Source organism: Dermochelys coriacea, chromosome 1 (genome assembly GCF_009764565.3).
Source record: "Dermochelys coriacea isolate rDerCor1 chromosome 1, rDerCor1.pri.v4, whole genome shotgun sequence".
In the NCBI taxonomy this organism is placed as follows: domain Eukaryota; kingdom Metazoa; phylum Chordata; order Testudines; family Dermochelyidae; genus Dermochelys; species Dermochelys coriacea.
The window spans coordinates 55,339,538-55,355,302 of NC_050068.2; the positions used below are offsets into that span (position 1 = coordinate 55,339,538).

The 15,765-nt window shown below is 41.2% G+C and overlaps 1 protein-coding gene across 9 annotated transcripts in view; it reads left to right on the forward strand.

The window, feature by feature from the left end:
• Positions 1 to 15,765, forward strand: part of ATP7B (ATPase copper transporting beta) — an 80,141-nt gene that overhangs the window by 44,919 nt on the left and 19,457 nt on the right. For 6 of the 9 annotated variants that reach the window (XM_043504468.1, XM_043504469.1, XM_043504467.1 and 3 more), the window contains 11 exons: positions 917 to 993; positions 1,376 to 1,550; positions 2,784 to 3,017; positions 3,343 to 3,434; positions 3,576 to 3,703; positions 5,682 to 5,836; positions 6,040 to 6,174; positions 8,596 to 8,790; positions 9,798 to 9,980; positions 13,303 to 13,501; positions 15,325 to 15,471. In XM_043504468.1, coding sequence (XP_043360403.1) covers positions 917 to 993; positions 1,376 to 1,550; positions 2,784 to 3,017; positions 3,343 to 3,434; positions 3,576 to 3,703; positions 5,682 to 5,836; positions 6,040 to 6,174; positions 8,596 to 8,790; positions 9,798 to 9,980; positions 13,303 to 13,501; positions 15,325 to 15,471 — 1,720 coding nt within the window. The remainder of the gene's footprint in view (positions 1 to 916; positions 994 to 1,375; positions 1,551 to 2,783; positions 3,018 to 3,342; positions 3,435 to 3,575; positions 3,704 to 5,681; positions 5,837 to 6,039; positions 6,175 to 8,595; positions 8,791 to 9,797; positions 9,981 to 13,302; positions 13,502 to 15,324; positions 15,472 to 15,765) is intronic. The other 3 variants (XM_043504464.1, XM_043504465.1, XM_043504466.1) reach the window with 3 other exon arrangements.

A 15,765-nucleotide genomic window follows, 5' to 3' on the forward strand; every position in this document is an offset into this window, starting at 1 on the left:
TTTCGTTAGGCTAAACAAGCCAAGCTCCTTGAGTCTCCTTTCATATGACAAATTTTCCATTCCTCGGATCATCCTTGTAGCCCTTCTCTGTACCTGTTCCAGTTTGAATTCATCCTTCTTAAATATGGGAGACCAGAACTGCACACAGCATTCCAGGTTCATAGACCCACCAGATTTAACGATGTCTCACTCTCCATATGGTGTTTTTATTTATTTATTTTTATTTTGTGAACAGTAGAACCTCAGAGTTACGAGCACCTCAGGAATGGAGGTTGTTCATAACTCTGCACAAAATGTTATGGTTGTTCTTTCAAAAGTTTACAACTGAACATTGACTTAATACGGCTTAGAAACTTTACTATGCAGAAGAAAAAAGCTGCTTTCCCTTTATTTTTTAGTAGTTTATGTTTAAGACTGTACTGTGCTGTATTTGCTTTTTTTTTTTTTTTTGCTGTCTCTGCTGCTACCTTATTGTGTATTTCCAGTTCCAAATGTGGTGTGTGGTTGACTGGTCAGTTTGTAACTCTGGTGTTTGTAACTGAGGTTCTACTGTATTTGTTTTAAACGTTTCCTCAGTGAAGTTTGAGGGGAAGTATCAGTTCTTCAAAATCCCGGCTGCATCCACCGTTAAACCCAGGATGTTTGATTTGTTATGACTGTGGATGTGTGTTATAATAGAGGTACCTTACCATCCATGTTTTGTCTTCTACTCCATCATCATCGGCATTATCTGAACTCCTCTCACTTTGGCAGGCACTATAAATAAATAAATAAGGAGGCATTCACCAAAGCATGGAACAGTCCCCTGTTCTGACATTTCTGATCTTAAATTTATCCTTTTAGATGAAGTTTTCATCTGTTGTACGTAATAAATCTCAATTAATCAAACTCTTTTGTCTTGTTTTTTAATAAAAAGGAAATTGGTTTTCATGCTTCCTTGGCCAAGAGAGACCCTAATGCTCATAACTTGGATCACAAAAAGGAAATAAAACAGTAAGTATGACTTTCACAAAGAGAGGGCCTCTGCAAGTGTGATCGTAATCTGCACAACAATTAATCTGGTTTATGCTTGTGCAAGGCATATTTAATATGCACATACTTAGTCATTTGCTGTTCAGTTCAATTACTCTTATACCCATTTGGATTACGTTGCAGTTTTTACTTGTAGAGAGTTATGTATCTGAAACATGCAGATGGCACAGGAACTTCTTAAGCCAAATTGTTTAAGCACTGGAAAGAAGTAATGACTTGGAGCCAGTTCTGCCGAGGGCTGAATGCGCTTGGCTCAGCTGGGGAGCTGTACATGTGCAGTATTTGGCTCCAGTACTACCAAAGTGTACTCTAATACCATGGATTCACTACTTCTACTTTTCAGATGGAGGAAATCTTTCCTGTGCAGCCTAGTGTTTGGAATCCCTGTCTTAATCTTAATGATATATATGCTAATACCTGCTGGCCAACAGCATGGCACTATGGTGCTGGAACGAAATCTAATTCCTGGATTATCTATTTTAAATCTTCTCTTCTTTGTCCTGTGCACTTTAGTTCAGGTATGTAAACAGTATTTCTTGGGTATTTTCTTTCCTTTCAATGTCCCCTTACATAATCTGATTTAATACAAAAAATTAGACTGGAAAGCCTTATTGGATTGCATCCACCCCCCTGTAAATTCAGGATATATAGGATAAAGTGGCCCTATATATAAGCGAGTCAGTGACCAAATCAAGAGTTGAACTCAGGACCTTAACTCTTCTATCATTAATGTTCACCCCAGCATGCCACCCCTTTATTTTCTCTTTCACCTGTCATGTCATGCCTGGTTAGATTGAATTCTTTGGGGAGAGGGTACCATCTTACTCTGTATATCTTATTATATATATGTAATATGGCACCCAAGTTGTGTTAGTTACCTTTATAGATAGATAAGATGGTACCCTCTTCCCAAAGAATTCAATCTAACCAGGCATGACATGACAGGTGAAGAGAGAAAATAAAGGGGTGGCATGCTGGGGTGAACATTATGATAGAAGAGTTAAGGTCCTGAGTTCAACTCTTGATTTGGTCAATGACTGTGACCTTGGGCAAGTCACTTAATCTTTATGCCTCAGTTTTCCCCTACACTGTAATAAAAGGATAATAATACTGACCTACTAACCTCACAGGGTGGTTGAGACTGCAGCAGTTAATGTGAGAGGGTAAACGAGGGATGTGTACAACACAGAGCAGTAAGAGGGGGAAAGGAGCACAGGGGTAGGGATCGAGAAGTGAAAAGTGGGTAAGATAAAAGTGAGACAGAAGCGATGAGTGGGTCAGGTAGCAGTGAACTTAAGTTACTTTTTTCTTGCTGCATTCCTGTTCTGTTGTAATGAGGCTTTAAAAGCATTTCCTCACAGTCCTGCTATGACATGACTACATCTAACTATTTTAGAACATTTCTATTTAATGGACCTAATTCTCTCTTACACACACTGATGTAAATCAGGAGTAACTCCATTATTTTTCATTTGTATTGCGGAAGCAGGTAGGGGGTCCAGTCATAGACAGGGGACCCCATTGTGTGAAGTGTTGCACAAAGAGAACAAAAAGACAGTCTCTCTCCCCAAGGGTTTTACATTATAAGACAATTCCATTGAAGTTAGACCATGGTTAAATTAGTGTGAGCTAAAAATCAGGCTCATTAACATCAGCCTCACTATTTACAGCTCTTTGCTATAATTTGTATTGTATATGCCTTGCTTTCACTGCTGTGATTAATAGGCATTTGTATATACTTTCACTGACAGTTCCTCGGTGGATGGTACTTTTATATCCAAGCTTGCAAATCACTGAAGCACAAAACAGCCAATATGGATGTACTGATTGTGCTGGCCACAACTATTGCTTATATATACTCTTGTGTGATCTTGGTGGTGGCTATAGCTGAAAAAGCAGAAGAAAGCCCTGTCACGTTCTTTGACACACCACCCATGTTATTCGTATTCATTTCCCTTGGGAGATGGTTGGAACACATAGCAAAGGTAACCAGTCTACACGTTAAGCACTTATGAACAGTAATGAAGAAAATAATATGGCATCTCTATGAACAGAAACTGTGTACATGTATTTTGATAGGAGTGTTTCTGGCATGCAGTGTGGCGTACGCTGCAGTTTGATAAGAGCTTGGTGGGTTGCTATGTTAACTGCATACACAGGATCATAGAACTGTGGGTCTGGAAGGAATCTTGAGAGGTCATCAAGTCCAGTCTCCTGTGCATGTCTACTTAAAATGGGTGATGGGTGAGGTAATATCTTTTACTGGACCAACTTCTCAAGCATTTATCTTTATTTATGTTGTTTTCATAGAGTAAAACATCAGAAGCACTTGCTAAACTAATGTCTCTCCAAGCTACTGAAGCTACCATAGTGACTCTTGGACCTGACCACTCCGTCATCAGGTATATATTATTCACCCAAAGACCTTCAGCCTGCTGTGATGGGCTGACTAGATCTGATGCATTTAATGGTAAAAGCATTTTTTTTCCTATTAACGGGATGGATCAAATTGTTCATCTCTCATAATTGGGTGCTTCTTACAGGGAGGAGCAGGTGGCTGTTGAACTGGTTCAGCGGGGTGACATTGTAAAAGTTGTCCCTGGTGGGAAGTTCCCAGTTGATGGAAAAGTCATTGAAGGCAGCTCTATGGCAGATGAATCTCTCATTACTGGTAATTTTCTTTATGCTTAGCAAAGCTAGCTGGCTGCTGGATCTCATTCTTAAACTGGTCACACTTGTTCCCCATATTCATTCTCCTCTTCATCCACTCCTCTTAGCTTTGGGAAAGTTCTGATACAGATTCAGACTACTTTATGGAACTGGCCTTTATACCAGGCTGATTCAAACCCTGATATCTGGTTACACTGGACTCTGGGGAAGACTGGATCTGGATTAGATGCCTCTGTCGAATTCTGACCATCATGACTTCTGTTGATCAGCTAAGAGCAGTGTCACGTGGACTTGAGGACTGAGGGGCTTTAGGCACAGTTGTCTTAGTTCTAAAAGGTGCTGGAGACCTGGAGGGAGTTTTCTGTGGAAGAATATTTGCAAAAATGGTGCATTTTAAAAACTAACTAATAAACTGTGAATAGACAATATCTCAAATCCATCAGGAAGTGAATGTGCGGAATTGAGAACGACAACCCCAGGCATTCATCAAGGGAGCAGGATAGAAGGAGAGCATTATTGCCTAACATTTGCTATGCTCATCAGAATTTTTTCTACTTCATGACATTTCCACATGGGAAACTGTGATGTTGAGACAGAGACATAGATATATTATTTTTTAATCTGGTTCCTGCCATTATAAATTCTTTAAAGGAACTATAAATCTTAACTGTTCATTTGGTTGCTTGGTTTGAGTTTGATATGATTTTGGAGGAGTGGGTGAAATTTTCTCATTTTGAGAACCAACCACATTATTAACCCCATGTGTAGAAAAAAATATGACTAAGGAAATACAAATTGGCTCCTAGTGTACTAGCACTTGTCACAGTGTGCACATGGGAACTTTGCAAAGGTGACAGTTTCTCTAGTCTCTGGAAGGGAAGGGGCTAGACCGCTTGCTCTCTGACATAGATGCCAAAAGAAGTTCTCCTAAGGTATCTGCATGTATTGAGCCAGTTTGTCCCTGGCCTTTGTGGTGGTGTACAGAAGAGAAGGAGTGAAAGACCAAGGAGCCTTCCCTTCCCACCCCTGTGCGTAGTTTGTACAAGGGCCAGGAAGAGTTTCAGGCCCTGTGCTCAGAGGAGTACGGCTAAAGCGGGTTCTCCTTTAACTCACTGTAATGCAATTTTGGAACATGAAAATCTGAATTCCCTGCCCACTAACCTCATGATGTTCTAAGTGGCCAGGCAGTGCAGCATAGTGATGTCCTAGGTGGCCACAGACTTGTTACAGTATTGTTCCACCTCGTTCCGACTGTCTGCTGAGCCTGAGCAGACTGACTGGTAATGTGATAAATGGTGAATTCCCTGGCTGAGGTGCATAATTAAAAAACAACCTTACTAGTCTAGCTCATTTATCTCAAGGTTGCAGCTGAGGCACATTGAACTAGCTGATTCTGATCTTTATGAGTGGCAGGGATCAGAGGTCATTTGGATACGCTGGGACACGTCCATTCAAAGCTTTAAAAATAAACAGTAGGCAGAGCCGGTGGTAGGCATAAGCAGACTAAGCAACTGCTTAGGGCCCCTGAGCAGCTCAAGTGGGCTCCCTATTAATTATTAGTGTGTGTGGGGGGAGAAATATTCCTGATTAGGACCCCCAGTGGGCTAGCACTGGCATCAATAACCTTCAGACTCAATAACTGCTAGCCAAACAGCCTGTAGGTTCTGCCGTGGTGTCTGATCAAAACCTGTTGGAGTGAATGGAGTGACCTCTGTGGGCTTTGGATCAGGCCTCTGGAGGGGAGCGAGTGACGAAGTGAGCAAGAAAGAGGCAGTGGATGGTTGCTGAGGCTCCTGCTGTGAAAATGAACATGGAAAACATTTTCCTGAAAAGTGATACAGCCTTTAAAAAAAAAGTCTTTCAAATTATGGTTCAAAACTGAATTATTATCTAGCATGTAGCAGGCTATCTATCTTTATGTTCCTGTGCTCCCAGACTACTTAGGTAGTTGTCCTGACCCTATTGCTCTTTTGTCCTAGGGGAAGCCATGCCAGTCACTAAAAAACCTGGGAGCACAGTGATTGCAGGTTCTATAAATGCGCATGGCTCAGTTCTCGTTAATGCAACTCACGTGGGGTCTGACACCACCCTGGCACAAATTGTGAAATTGGTAGAAGAAGCTCAGATGTCAAAGGTAAAAATAAAAATACTGCACTTTGTGTATAAATCAGCAAGACTTTTGCTCTTGTGATATTTGTTTTAGAATGAGCAAGAAACAGACTTAAAAAAACCAACGCAGTTATGGAATAAGGGTTGGTAGATGTTATCATGTCCACTCTGTGCTTATCTTTGTTGGTTTAGTCATAAAACAAGTATCTTTGTGTTTTATTTTTGTAGGCACCCATCCAGCAATTGGCTGATAAGTTTAGTGGATATTTTGTTCCATTTATCATCATCATTTCAATGGCAACATTGCTAGTGTGGATCACAATTGGTTTTATAAACTTTGATGTTGTTCAGAAATACTTTCCTGTAAGTAGTGCCGTTGGTCCCAACATTTGCTCTTAACAACCCCATATTAGTAATGTAGCTTTTGTACTTTCCAAAGGGCTGATACTGCCAGATGCCAAGCACCCTCAACTCTCAAATACGTTGGGTTTCTGTGTAGAATAAACTAAATATGTTTATGTAGTTACTTTTTGGCCAGCCTCAACAGAGTTGTCAGTCCATCTTCATCTCTGCATGGGATTCTGGCAAAAAATGAAATCAGTGGAGATATACCAGGGATGAATATGATCCAGTAGTTGGATTTCCCAGAGAGCTGAGGAATTGCTGACAGGTTTGCAACTGCTGCTGATCATGGAGCTGGTCTTTAGAAAGATGAATGGCATATTGATTATGTTTAAGATGTGTAAACTGTCCTGCCAGGCTCATAGATTGTGGAAGACTGTGCATCCCAGAGATGGCATATTTATCCTCGTGAGTGGAGGGGAAAACACAGCAGGTTGTATTATTACCTGGGAACAAATCTGCATAGCAGCACTTTTGCATTTGCAATGCTTATTACTCCAAGGGGTAAATCTCCACAGGAGTGAGGTATAAGCAAAATTTTGGGGGCCCCTGTTTGGGACAGAAGAAGTTTGGGGGGGGGTGACAGGTGAAAGGTGTAATGCCAATGGATCTACCACTATGTGGATCCTTTGGCTACAGCTCACTGTGGAACAGGTCGTTGTCTTCTTCTGGTGGAGGATCCCTTCTCCCCAGTCCCAATGGGATCCCAGCATAAAGTCATAGAAATGTAGGGCTGGAAGGGACCTCAAGAAGTCCTCAAGTCCAGCCACCTGCGCTGAGGCAGGACCAATTAAACCTAGACCATCCCTGACAGGTGCTTGTCCAACTTGTTTTTAAAAGTTTCCAGTAATGGGGATTCCATGACCTCCCTTGGAATCCTATTCCAGAGCTTAACTACCCTTATAGTTAGAAAGTTTTTCCTAATATCTAACCTAAATATCCCTTGCTGCAGATTAAGCCCATTGCTTCTTGTCTTACCTTCAGTGGACAGGGAGAACAACTGATCACTGTCCTCTTTATAACAGTCCTTAACATATTGGAAGACTGTAATCAGGTCTCCCCTCAGTCTTCTTTTCTCAAGACTAAGCATGGCCAGTTTTTTTAACCTTTCCTCATAGGTCAGGTTTTCTAAACTTTTTCTCATTTTTGTTGCTCTCTGCTGGACTCGCTCCAATTTGTCCACATCTTTCCTAAATTGTAGTGCCCAGAATTGGACACAGTTCTCCAGCTGGGGCTGCACCAGTTCCAAGCAGAGTGGGACAGTTACCTCCTGTATCTTACAATCAATACTCCTGTTAATACACCCCAGAATCATATTCGCTTTTTTAGCAGCTGTATCACATTGATGACTCATTCAGTTTGTGGTCCGCTATAATCTCCTAGATCAGTGGTTCTCAACTGTGGTTCACCGCTTGTTTAGGGAAAGCCCCTGGTGCACTGGGCTGGTTTGTTTACCTGCCGTGTCCGCAGGTTCGGCTGATCACGGCTCCCACTGGCCGCGGTTTGCTGTGCCCGGCCAATGGGGGCTGCGGGAAGCGGTGCGGGCCGAGGGATGTGCTGGCCACTCTTCCCACAGCCCCCATTGGCCTGGAGCACCAAACCGCAGCCAGTGGGAACCGTGATCAGCCGAACCTGCAGACGCCCGGTGCGCCAGGGGCTTTCCCTGAACAAGCAGTGGACCACGTTTGAGAACCACTGTCCTAGATTCTTTTCAGCAGTGTTACCACCTAAACAGTTATTCCCCATTTTGTAGTTGTGCATTTGATTTTTCCTTCCTAAGGGAAGTACTTTGCACTGAATTTCATCTTATGAATTCAGACCAATTCTCCAATTTGTCAAGGTCATTTTGAGTTTTAAACCCTGTCCTCCATAGTGCTTGCAACTCCTCCCATCTTAGTGTCATCCGAAAATTTTATAAGCATATATATACTCCATTATCCAAGTCATTAATGGAAAATATTGAATAGTATCAGACCCAGGACTGACCCCTGTGAGGCCCCACTAGATGCAACCTCTCAGTTTGACAGCAAACCATTGATAACTACTATTTGAGTACAGTCTTTCAATGAGTTGAGCACACACCTTATAGTACTTTCATCTAGACCACATTCCTCTAGTTTTCTTATGCATCATTGTGTAAAAAGTCTTACCAAAATCAAGGTACATCATGCTGCCCATCAATCTGTGCTCTGAGGGTGGGACTTGCTGCTAAATGAATATAATATTCCCAGTATGCCTGATAACTATAATATGTTGTTCTGTTTTCTTTTCTATATCTGAGATTTCCAGATAGATGCATGTTTGAAATTACTGCTCTTTATTAGACATTGTCTCCTACGTTAGCAAAAAAAATCTCTTTTTTTTTTTTTTTTTTACTTGCAGCATCAGAACAAACACCTCTCAAAAGCTGAAGTAATACTGAGGTTTGCATTTCAAACCTCAATCACTGTGCTGTGCATTGCATGCCCCTGTTCCTTGGGCTTGGCTACTCCAACAGCTGTGATGGTGGGCACAGGAGTTGCTGCTCAGAATGGTATTCTCATCAAAGGTGGAAAACCCCTGGAAATGGCCCACAAGGTTAATAGCTTATCATGGAAGTTTGTTGTATTAATACCATTTATACTGGTTGCCAGCTAGAACAAAATTTCCCAGCAAATTCTGTTAATCTATGGAAATTTTTTTTTTTAAATTGGTCATTGCTCTTATCATTTTGAAGGTAGATACTTTTTGGAATCACAGAGAGAGGCAGTGTTTCTTTATGGTCACAGCAAAGGGGTGAGAGACTGCAGATCCTGACTTCTCATCCCAGCTGGGCCACTGACTTGCTGTATGACCTTGTGCCAAGTCACTTTCACCTTTGTTTCCTCATCTTTACTCCAGCTGTCAAGTGGTTACTACAAGTACTTCCCCCCCTGCGTTCAGGAATCTTGTGACATTTAATGAGTTCATGTTTGAACTGCTTCAAAGCACCATACAAATGCTGCTGCTCATTGGTCTTTAGTACAGCATCTAAAAACTGTTCTTCTCATGTTGAGAGAGGAAAATACATGCCACGATTTAATACTTTAGATAGTCAGTTGAGTTTAAATAAACATTTCATGAATTCTGTGCACATGCTGCTTGCCATTAAAATTGCAACACTTGTAGTAACTAATTATTATATAGTGAAATACCCCAGTTTTACTTATACTTAAAATAGGAAATAACCACATTGTCTAAGTTATCAAGATGGGGTAATTTTATGGTAAATGCTGACATTTTAATGACAATCACTCAGAGAAGGAAAAGAACATTAGGTAGAATTGTAGCACAGGACAGTTCATGGTTTAGACATTGTAACTTGTGTAGATTATTCTCTTTTTATACAGGCAGAGAAGGTTGACTGCCAATGATGTGCCTATTTTGAATGTTGTGTGTGCATAAAAAGTAAAATATTAATGAACATTCATTAATTGATTATACTTCTCAACTACACACACACTTGAACAGAGACATTATATTGTACATATATTCCAACCATTCTCATACTCGCTGTGCTTGTGTTTAATATTACAGCAGTAATTGAAATATGTTGTTTCTTGCAGATAAAGACTGTGATGTTTGATAAAACCGGGACCATCACCTGTGGCGTTCCTAAGGTCATGAGGATGCTCTTGCTAGGGGACACGGCTAAGCTGTCCCTAAAGAAGGTACTTGCAATTGTCGGCACTGCAGAAGCCAGCAGTGAGCATCCCTTAGGAATGGCTGTCACTAAATACTGTAAAGAGGTATGTATTTCAAGTATTGCCCAAGGATATATGTGTGAGCAGCAGTATTGCACTGAAAAAGCCAGACACAGCTGGGTAGACCTGGCTTCACAGTGAGACCTGCATCTTTACAAACCTTTAGGACCTTAAATCTGATCATGGCCAGTAGCCCTTAGAAAAACCAGGTTTATGAACAGCACTGAGAATGTGGTTTCCAGCCTGATGATGGTCAGGAAATGGCAAGCCCTAGCTTCTTGCTTCTGTTTAAATGATTTAGACTTGGGATTCCCACTTTCCATTCCCGGTTGTGAATAGGATCTTAGTGTCTGCAATGAACATAGCTCCCTGCCTGACCTAAGTGAAAGATGTTAGTACTGTTGCATTGTGGGTTGAATCACAGTTCCAGCTGTGTAAGCTAGTAATTAACCTGGCGACTTGCAGGATGTTACATGCTTCCTACCATGGGAGTTAGGATCTGCTAAGTCGGTCTCCGTGTCAGTTCCAGGTTTTAAATTTCCTCTGGCTGACGACAGGTCCTCTTAGTAAAAGGCCAGTTCATCTGGAATCTGCTTTCCCTTGCTGATTTGTCAGAGCCTGAGTTTGGTGACCTTCAGATTACAGTGCAGCATTTATTCTGGCCAAGCTTATGATGACTTTTAATAATGGGTAGTTGAGCTGCAGCCGGGGGTGGGGGAGGGGGAGTTTTACATTATGATTTATAACTGGTGGTGTTACAAGAAACTGCATGGTTTAGTGGGAAGTGCATTGAGCTGAGATTTCAGAGATCTGTGTTCTAATTCAGTTTTTGCCACTGATCTGGTGTGTGACACTGGGCAAGTCATTTCACCTCTCACCCTTTGTCTGTCATATTTAGATCTTAAGATCTTTAGATCTTCAGGGAAGGAACAGTCTCTCATGATGTTTGTTACAGTGTCTGACACAATCTTGGCCAGGATCTTGGTTGGAGCTTCTAGATGCTACTGTAATAATAATAATAATAATTTAGTTGCCTTGGCAACAGCCACCTAGTTTAAACTTTCAAATAAATACATAGAATGGATACCTAGAACATGGAACTGGACTGTGGACAGGTGAATGGTGATTTACATTTAATAATTTACAAGAAGCATGTATAGTCCCTTCTCTCACACTGCCTGACAGTAGCCAGTTCTGTTAGTCATTTATCTGATCACTAAATTTAACCAGAAAGATTTTAACAAACCTAAGTATCACATGAACTGCGAGCCTTTGAGTCTGACAAATGGCTAGTCTCTGAGATTACCCATCTCTGTGCAAATCAGCAAATACTATCTATGGCATGTGTTTCCCTAATACTTCAGGAAGAATGAAAACACAACCAGAAACACAAAAGGAAGGCAATCATAAATAACAGCCTCCCCTTACGCTTACATAAAAGCTACTGGCCAATGTTAACTGACTTACGAAAAGATAAATTTGTCAGCAATATGAATATCCAACACGTCTAGTATAAACCTTTAGGGGTAAACACTTAGCAAATTAAAATGCTTACTTGGAAGGAGAAGAATTCTAATTGGCAATGAACTGGATGCCTGCCGTATATTTTTTAAATGGGCTATCTTCTCCTGGTTGCTGTTTTTGAATCTACTCTTTCTTGTGCGTGAGTCACTTCTATAATATCACATACCTTACTTATCACATGCCTTACTTGTCACCTGACCATAGCTTGCATGTATAGCCCTTACCTATTTGAATATATTCGTAGTATATCCACTGGCATTTCTAAACTATTGCTAGACTGCTCAATAGGCCGTGGATAGCTCTGTTGAATTCAGTGAATACCTCGGAAATTATTAGGGTCCATTAGCTTTTTAATTTGACTATTTCCTCTTTATAAATTTAGAGTTATAAAAAATGGTCTTGGCAACCTGTGAAGTGGTTCACTCACTGCAGGAGCGCCTCCTCGTGGCCCGGCGTGGCTTAGCGGCTCTCTCCCTATATGGCGTCCCCTCCTGATGGTTGCTCTGTTGGTCTCTCTTCTGTAACTCGGCCCTCTGGCCAGGTCACAATATTTATGTCCTCCCCTTTCGGGGTAACAAAGTTCAACAAACAAAAGTCCAACAAATAATTCCAAGACCTTGTGTCAGGTCTCTGACCCCTGACTCTGGGCCCAGTGGTTCTCTCACCTTTGCCTCAGTGCTTTCTAATGTTCACTTCTCCAGACTCATACCACCTTGCCAGTGGCCCTCCCACTACACCATATTCCAGCCCAGGGACTGTATAACCAGCAGCTGAGGTCTGGCACTGTCCCACTTAATGCTGCTGCTTCCCTGGGCTCCTTCCTACCCAGCCTTTCTCAGGCTCTCTTCTCTGCAACTTCCCTAGATTGACCTGCCTTTCAGGGGTAGGATCCCAGAGCTTATTCTCCTCCCATCCCAGCTTCCTCCTCACCATCTCTGTTCCCAGAAAGTGGTTGCAGACTCTCTCCTTGCCACTCCCATCTGCTACAAACTTCCTCTCTGCATACTAACCGCCTGCTCCTGCCCAGCTGGGCTTCATGATCCGTTCAGCCTGCCTGTCGCTCCAGGTGCAGCCAGGTAACAGAACTGGCTTCTCAGGCACACAATAACCCATTCAGGGCCTCTACGGTGTACATACCACGTCACACAACCCCATTCTTTAACTTCTCCCTCTGATTCAATAATAAAGGCTGTTGTTGTAAGATTTCATTTTCTTTAAAAGTCCCAAAAAGAGCACCAGAGACGAGCTGTTTCTTAGTCCATGGGTCAAACCAGTAGCTTTTAAGAATTAAATACGTTGGGTTTTTTTAACTGTAGTCATTTTAAAAAAAGCTCATACTCCCCGACAGCCTAGTTGAAAGTTGATTCTTCCAAGAGGCAGCATGGTGTAGTGGTAGATTAGAGATTGGATCAAAAAACCATAAGGAATATAAACAGTCACACTTGGGGCACAAGGCAACTGTGTAGTTTCCTGGTACTTATTTATGGGCAGGTTTTCCATTATGGGTTTTTTTCTTCTGCAGAATCTGATATTATCCACTATCAGTGATGGGTCACTGGAATAGATGGACCTCTGATCTGATCTGATATGGTGATCCCTGTTTCTAGAAATCTAATAATAGCATTAGAAACCAGTAACTTCTGACTTCCAGTCCCCATTCTGACACTGATGCTGCATGTAGCTTCCAGCAAATCACTTAATCTTTCTCTCTGTTTCCTCTTTGTAAAAGGAGGAGGAGGAGACCAACTTGCTGTGGTGTTTTGAGAATGAATTAGCTGATATTTGTGCATCACTTGGATGATTCAAAGTGTGTTACAAGTTCTCATTATTATTACGTTTTCAGGAACTTGGCACAGAGAGCCTGGGATACTGCACAGATTTTCAGGCAGTCCCAGGCTGTGGAATCAGCTGTAAAGTCCGCAATGTGGAAGCTATAGTGGGCCAGAGTGAGCAGAGTCTGAACGAGCAGAATGCTTACCTGAGCAGTGTCAGCACAGTTTCGCTGGGACACAGTTCATCGATCATGGTCTCTGAATCTGATGGTATGTCTGCCTTCAAAGCGTATAGCCAACTACAAAGAGAGGTTTGCAAAATCAACAATACCAGCCATGGTGAAATATACACAATTAGAACTTGCTTCCTGCAGCAGGGAAGGTGGGATTATGTTAGAAAATACAAAGTAGCTAAAATGTATCATTGGGAGAAAAGCAATATTCTTTTTTCTTAGTGTGGCTGGAAAGCTAGCTGAGTACTTAGATAGTAAAATGATGGGTGCTTTGCAAGCACATGTGACAAATAGGTAGTAAGATTCATAGACTCTAAGGACAAAAAGGACCGCTGTTATCATTAAGTCTGACTTCCTGTATAACATAGGCCATAAAACTTTCCTGATTTAATTCCTGTTTCAGCTGGAGCATATTTTTTTATCAAAACACACAATCTTGATTTATGAATTGTCAGTGATGGAGAATTCACCACAACCTTTGGTAAGTTATTCAGTGGTTAATTGCCCTCACTGTTAAAAATGTACACCTTATTTCTAGTCTGAATTTGTCTAGCTCAGCTTCTAGAGGTTGGATCCCGTTATACCTCTGTCTACTAGACAGACGAGCCCAATATCAAACACTTGTTCCCCATGTAGGTACTGAACAATTGTGACCAAGTCACTCCTTAACCTTCTCTTTGTTAAACTAAATAGATTGAGCTTCTTGAGTCTATCACTATAAAGCATGTTGTCCAATCCTTTAATCAAGAGGGCTCTCTGTGAACCCTCCGCAATATATCAAGGGATTTCTTATTCAGACTTCATACCACATAAAAACAAAATGGCAAGTTCCATTTGAAAAGACGAGAAAGCCAGGAGAGAGCACAAATTTGCTAATCTGCAGTATAGTTCCACCTAGAACAGTCCCCACTTTCGCCTATCCTCTTGCCTTGCTGCCCTTCTGCCATTTTTTAGCCCATGCTTACTTTAACCTTATGGATTAAGTGTACATGGTTATCTTCTCAAATATCCCTTAAAGTGTTTAATTAAAGGCACCATTGAATGGATGCACATGTATCCTTGGGATAAATGTTTCTTTTAGATATAGAATTATAGTTACATCCCTTATAAAACACATTTTGTCTACTAATGTTTTGCTGTTGACAATTCAGTTGATCTCATTGTGGAAGATGCATAGGCACCAAGATTTGTTTTCATGCTGTGGAATCTATCTTGCTCCTTCTTTACAAGTCTTGAAACATCTTTTCTTTACCAGATCATTTCCTCTCCTGTGCACTCCTCATTGCTTCCCACTCCCAACATTACTTCTGCTATAACCTTGTGTAAAAAAAAAAACATTGGAAAAATATAATTGGGATATCTACGGCCCTGGTCCTGCAAGCACTTTTGTGCGTGACTGTCTTTATGCCTGTGAATACATCCACTGAGCTCAAGGGGACTGTTCACATGCATAAAGATACTGGTGTGTGCAAGTGTTTTCAGGATTGGAATCCAAAGTAGAAAAGAGCTTTATAATGTGAAGTGCTGTTTAGCATTCCAGTAGGTCTTGGCAGAACAGGAGAGTAACACTTTCTAGTTTTTGTTGCTGATCAAAACCAAGGCAAGTCTCAATCTATCTAAAAGGCTACAGGATCATTGACATGTAATAGAAAATTCCAGACATCACCACTGCCAGAGCAGATAATCATAAGGCTTAAATCTGTCTTAGTTTCCAAAGTAGCTGCATGTCTCTTTTTAAGATGAAGCAGGTTAGTGACTGATTGCATCCTAATCTGACTTTACCCATCTTCAGAGGTTTCTCCTTCTGGCTTGTGGATGGTTATTTAAGTTCCTCCTGGTTTTTATTTCTGTTTACCACAGGTGAAGCAACCCCTCTGACCTACTCAGTGCTGATTGGAAATCGTGAATGGATGAGACGGAATGGCTTGCTTATATCCAGTGATGTTAATGATGCAATGACAGGCCATGAAATGAAAGGACAGACAGCCATATTGGTGGCTATAGATGGTAATTTAAAATTATTTGAAGTGACTCAATGAAAATATAAATACCACATCACATTGACCCTGCAAGTAACCCTGCTTGAATCAGATATCAACTATTTATTACTTTAGAGGGTGTCTTTCTAAGTTAGAGTGACAAGAGACTACTTACCTTTTGGCCATAAATTGTTTGTGAACTCTAAGTGTGTAATGTGTAATCTGCAAAATGGCTTTAATTAAAAAGTAATTTCCGAGTCTCCTTTTGGCTGGAACCATCATTCTGAAAAGAGATGCTGCCAAAACAGAAGTCAGCTTGCAA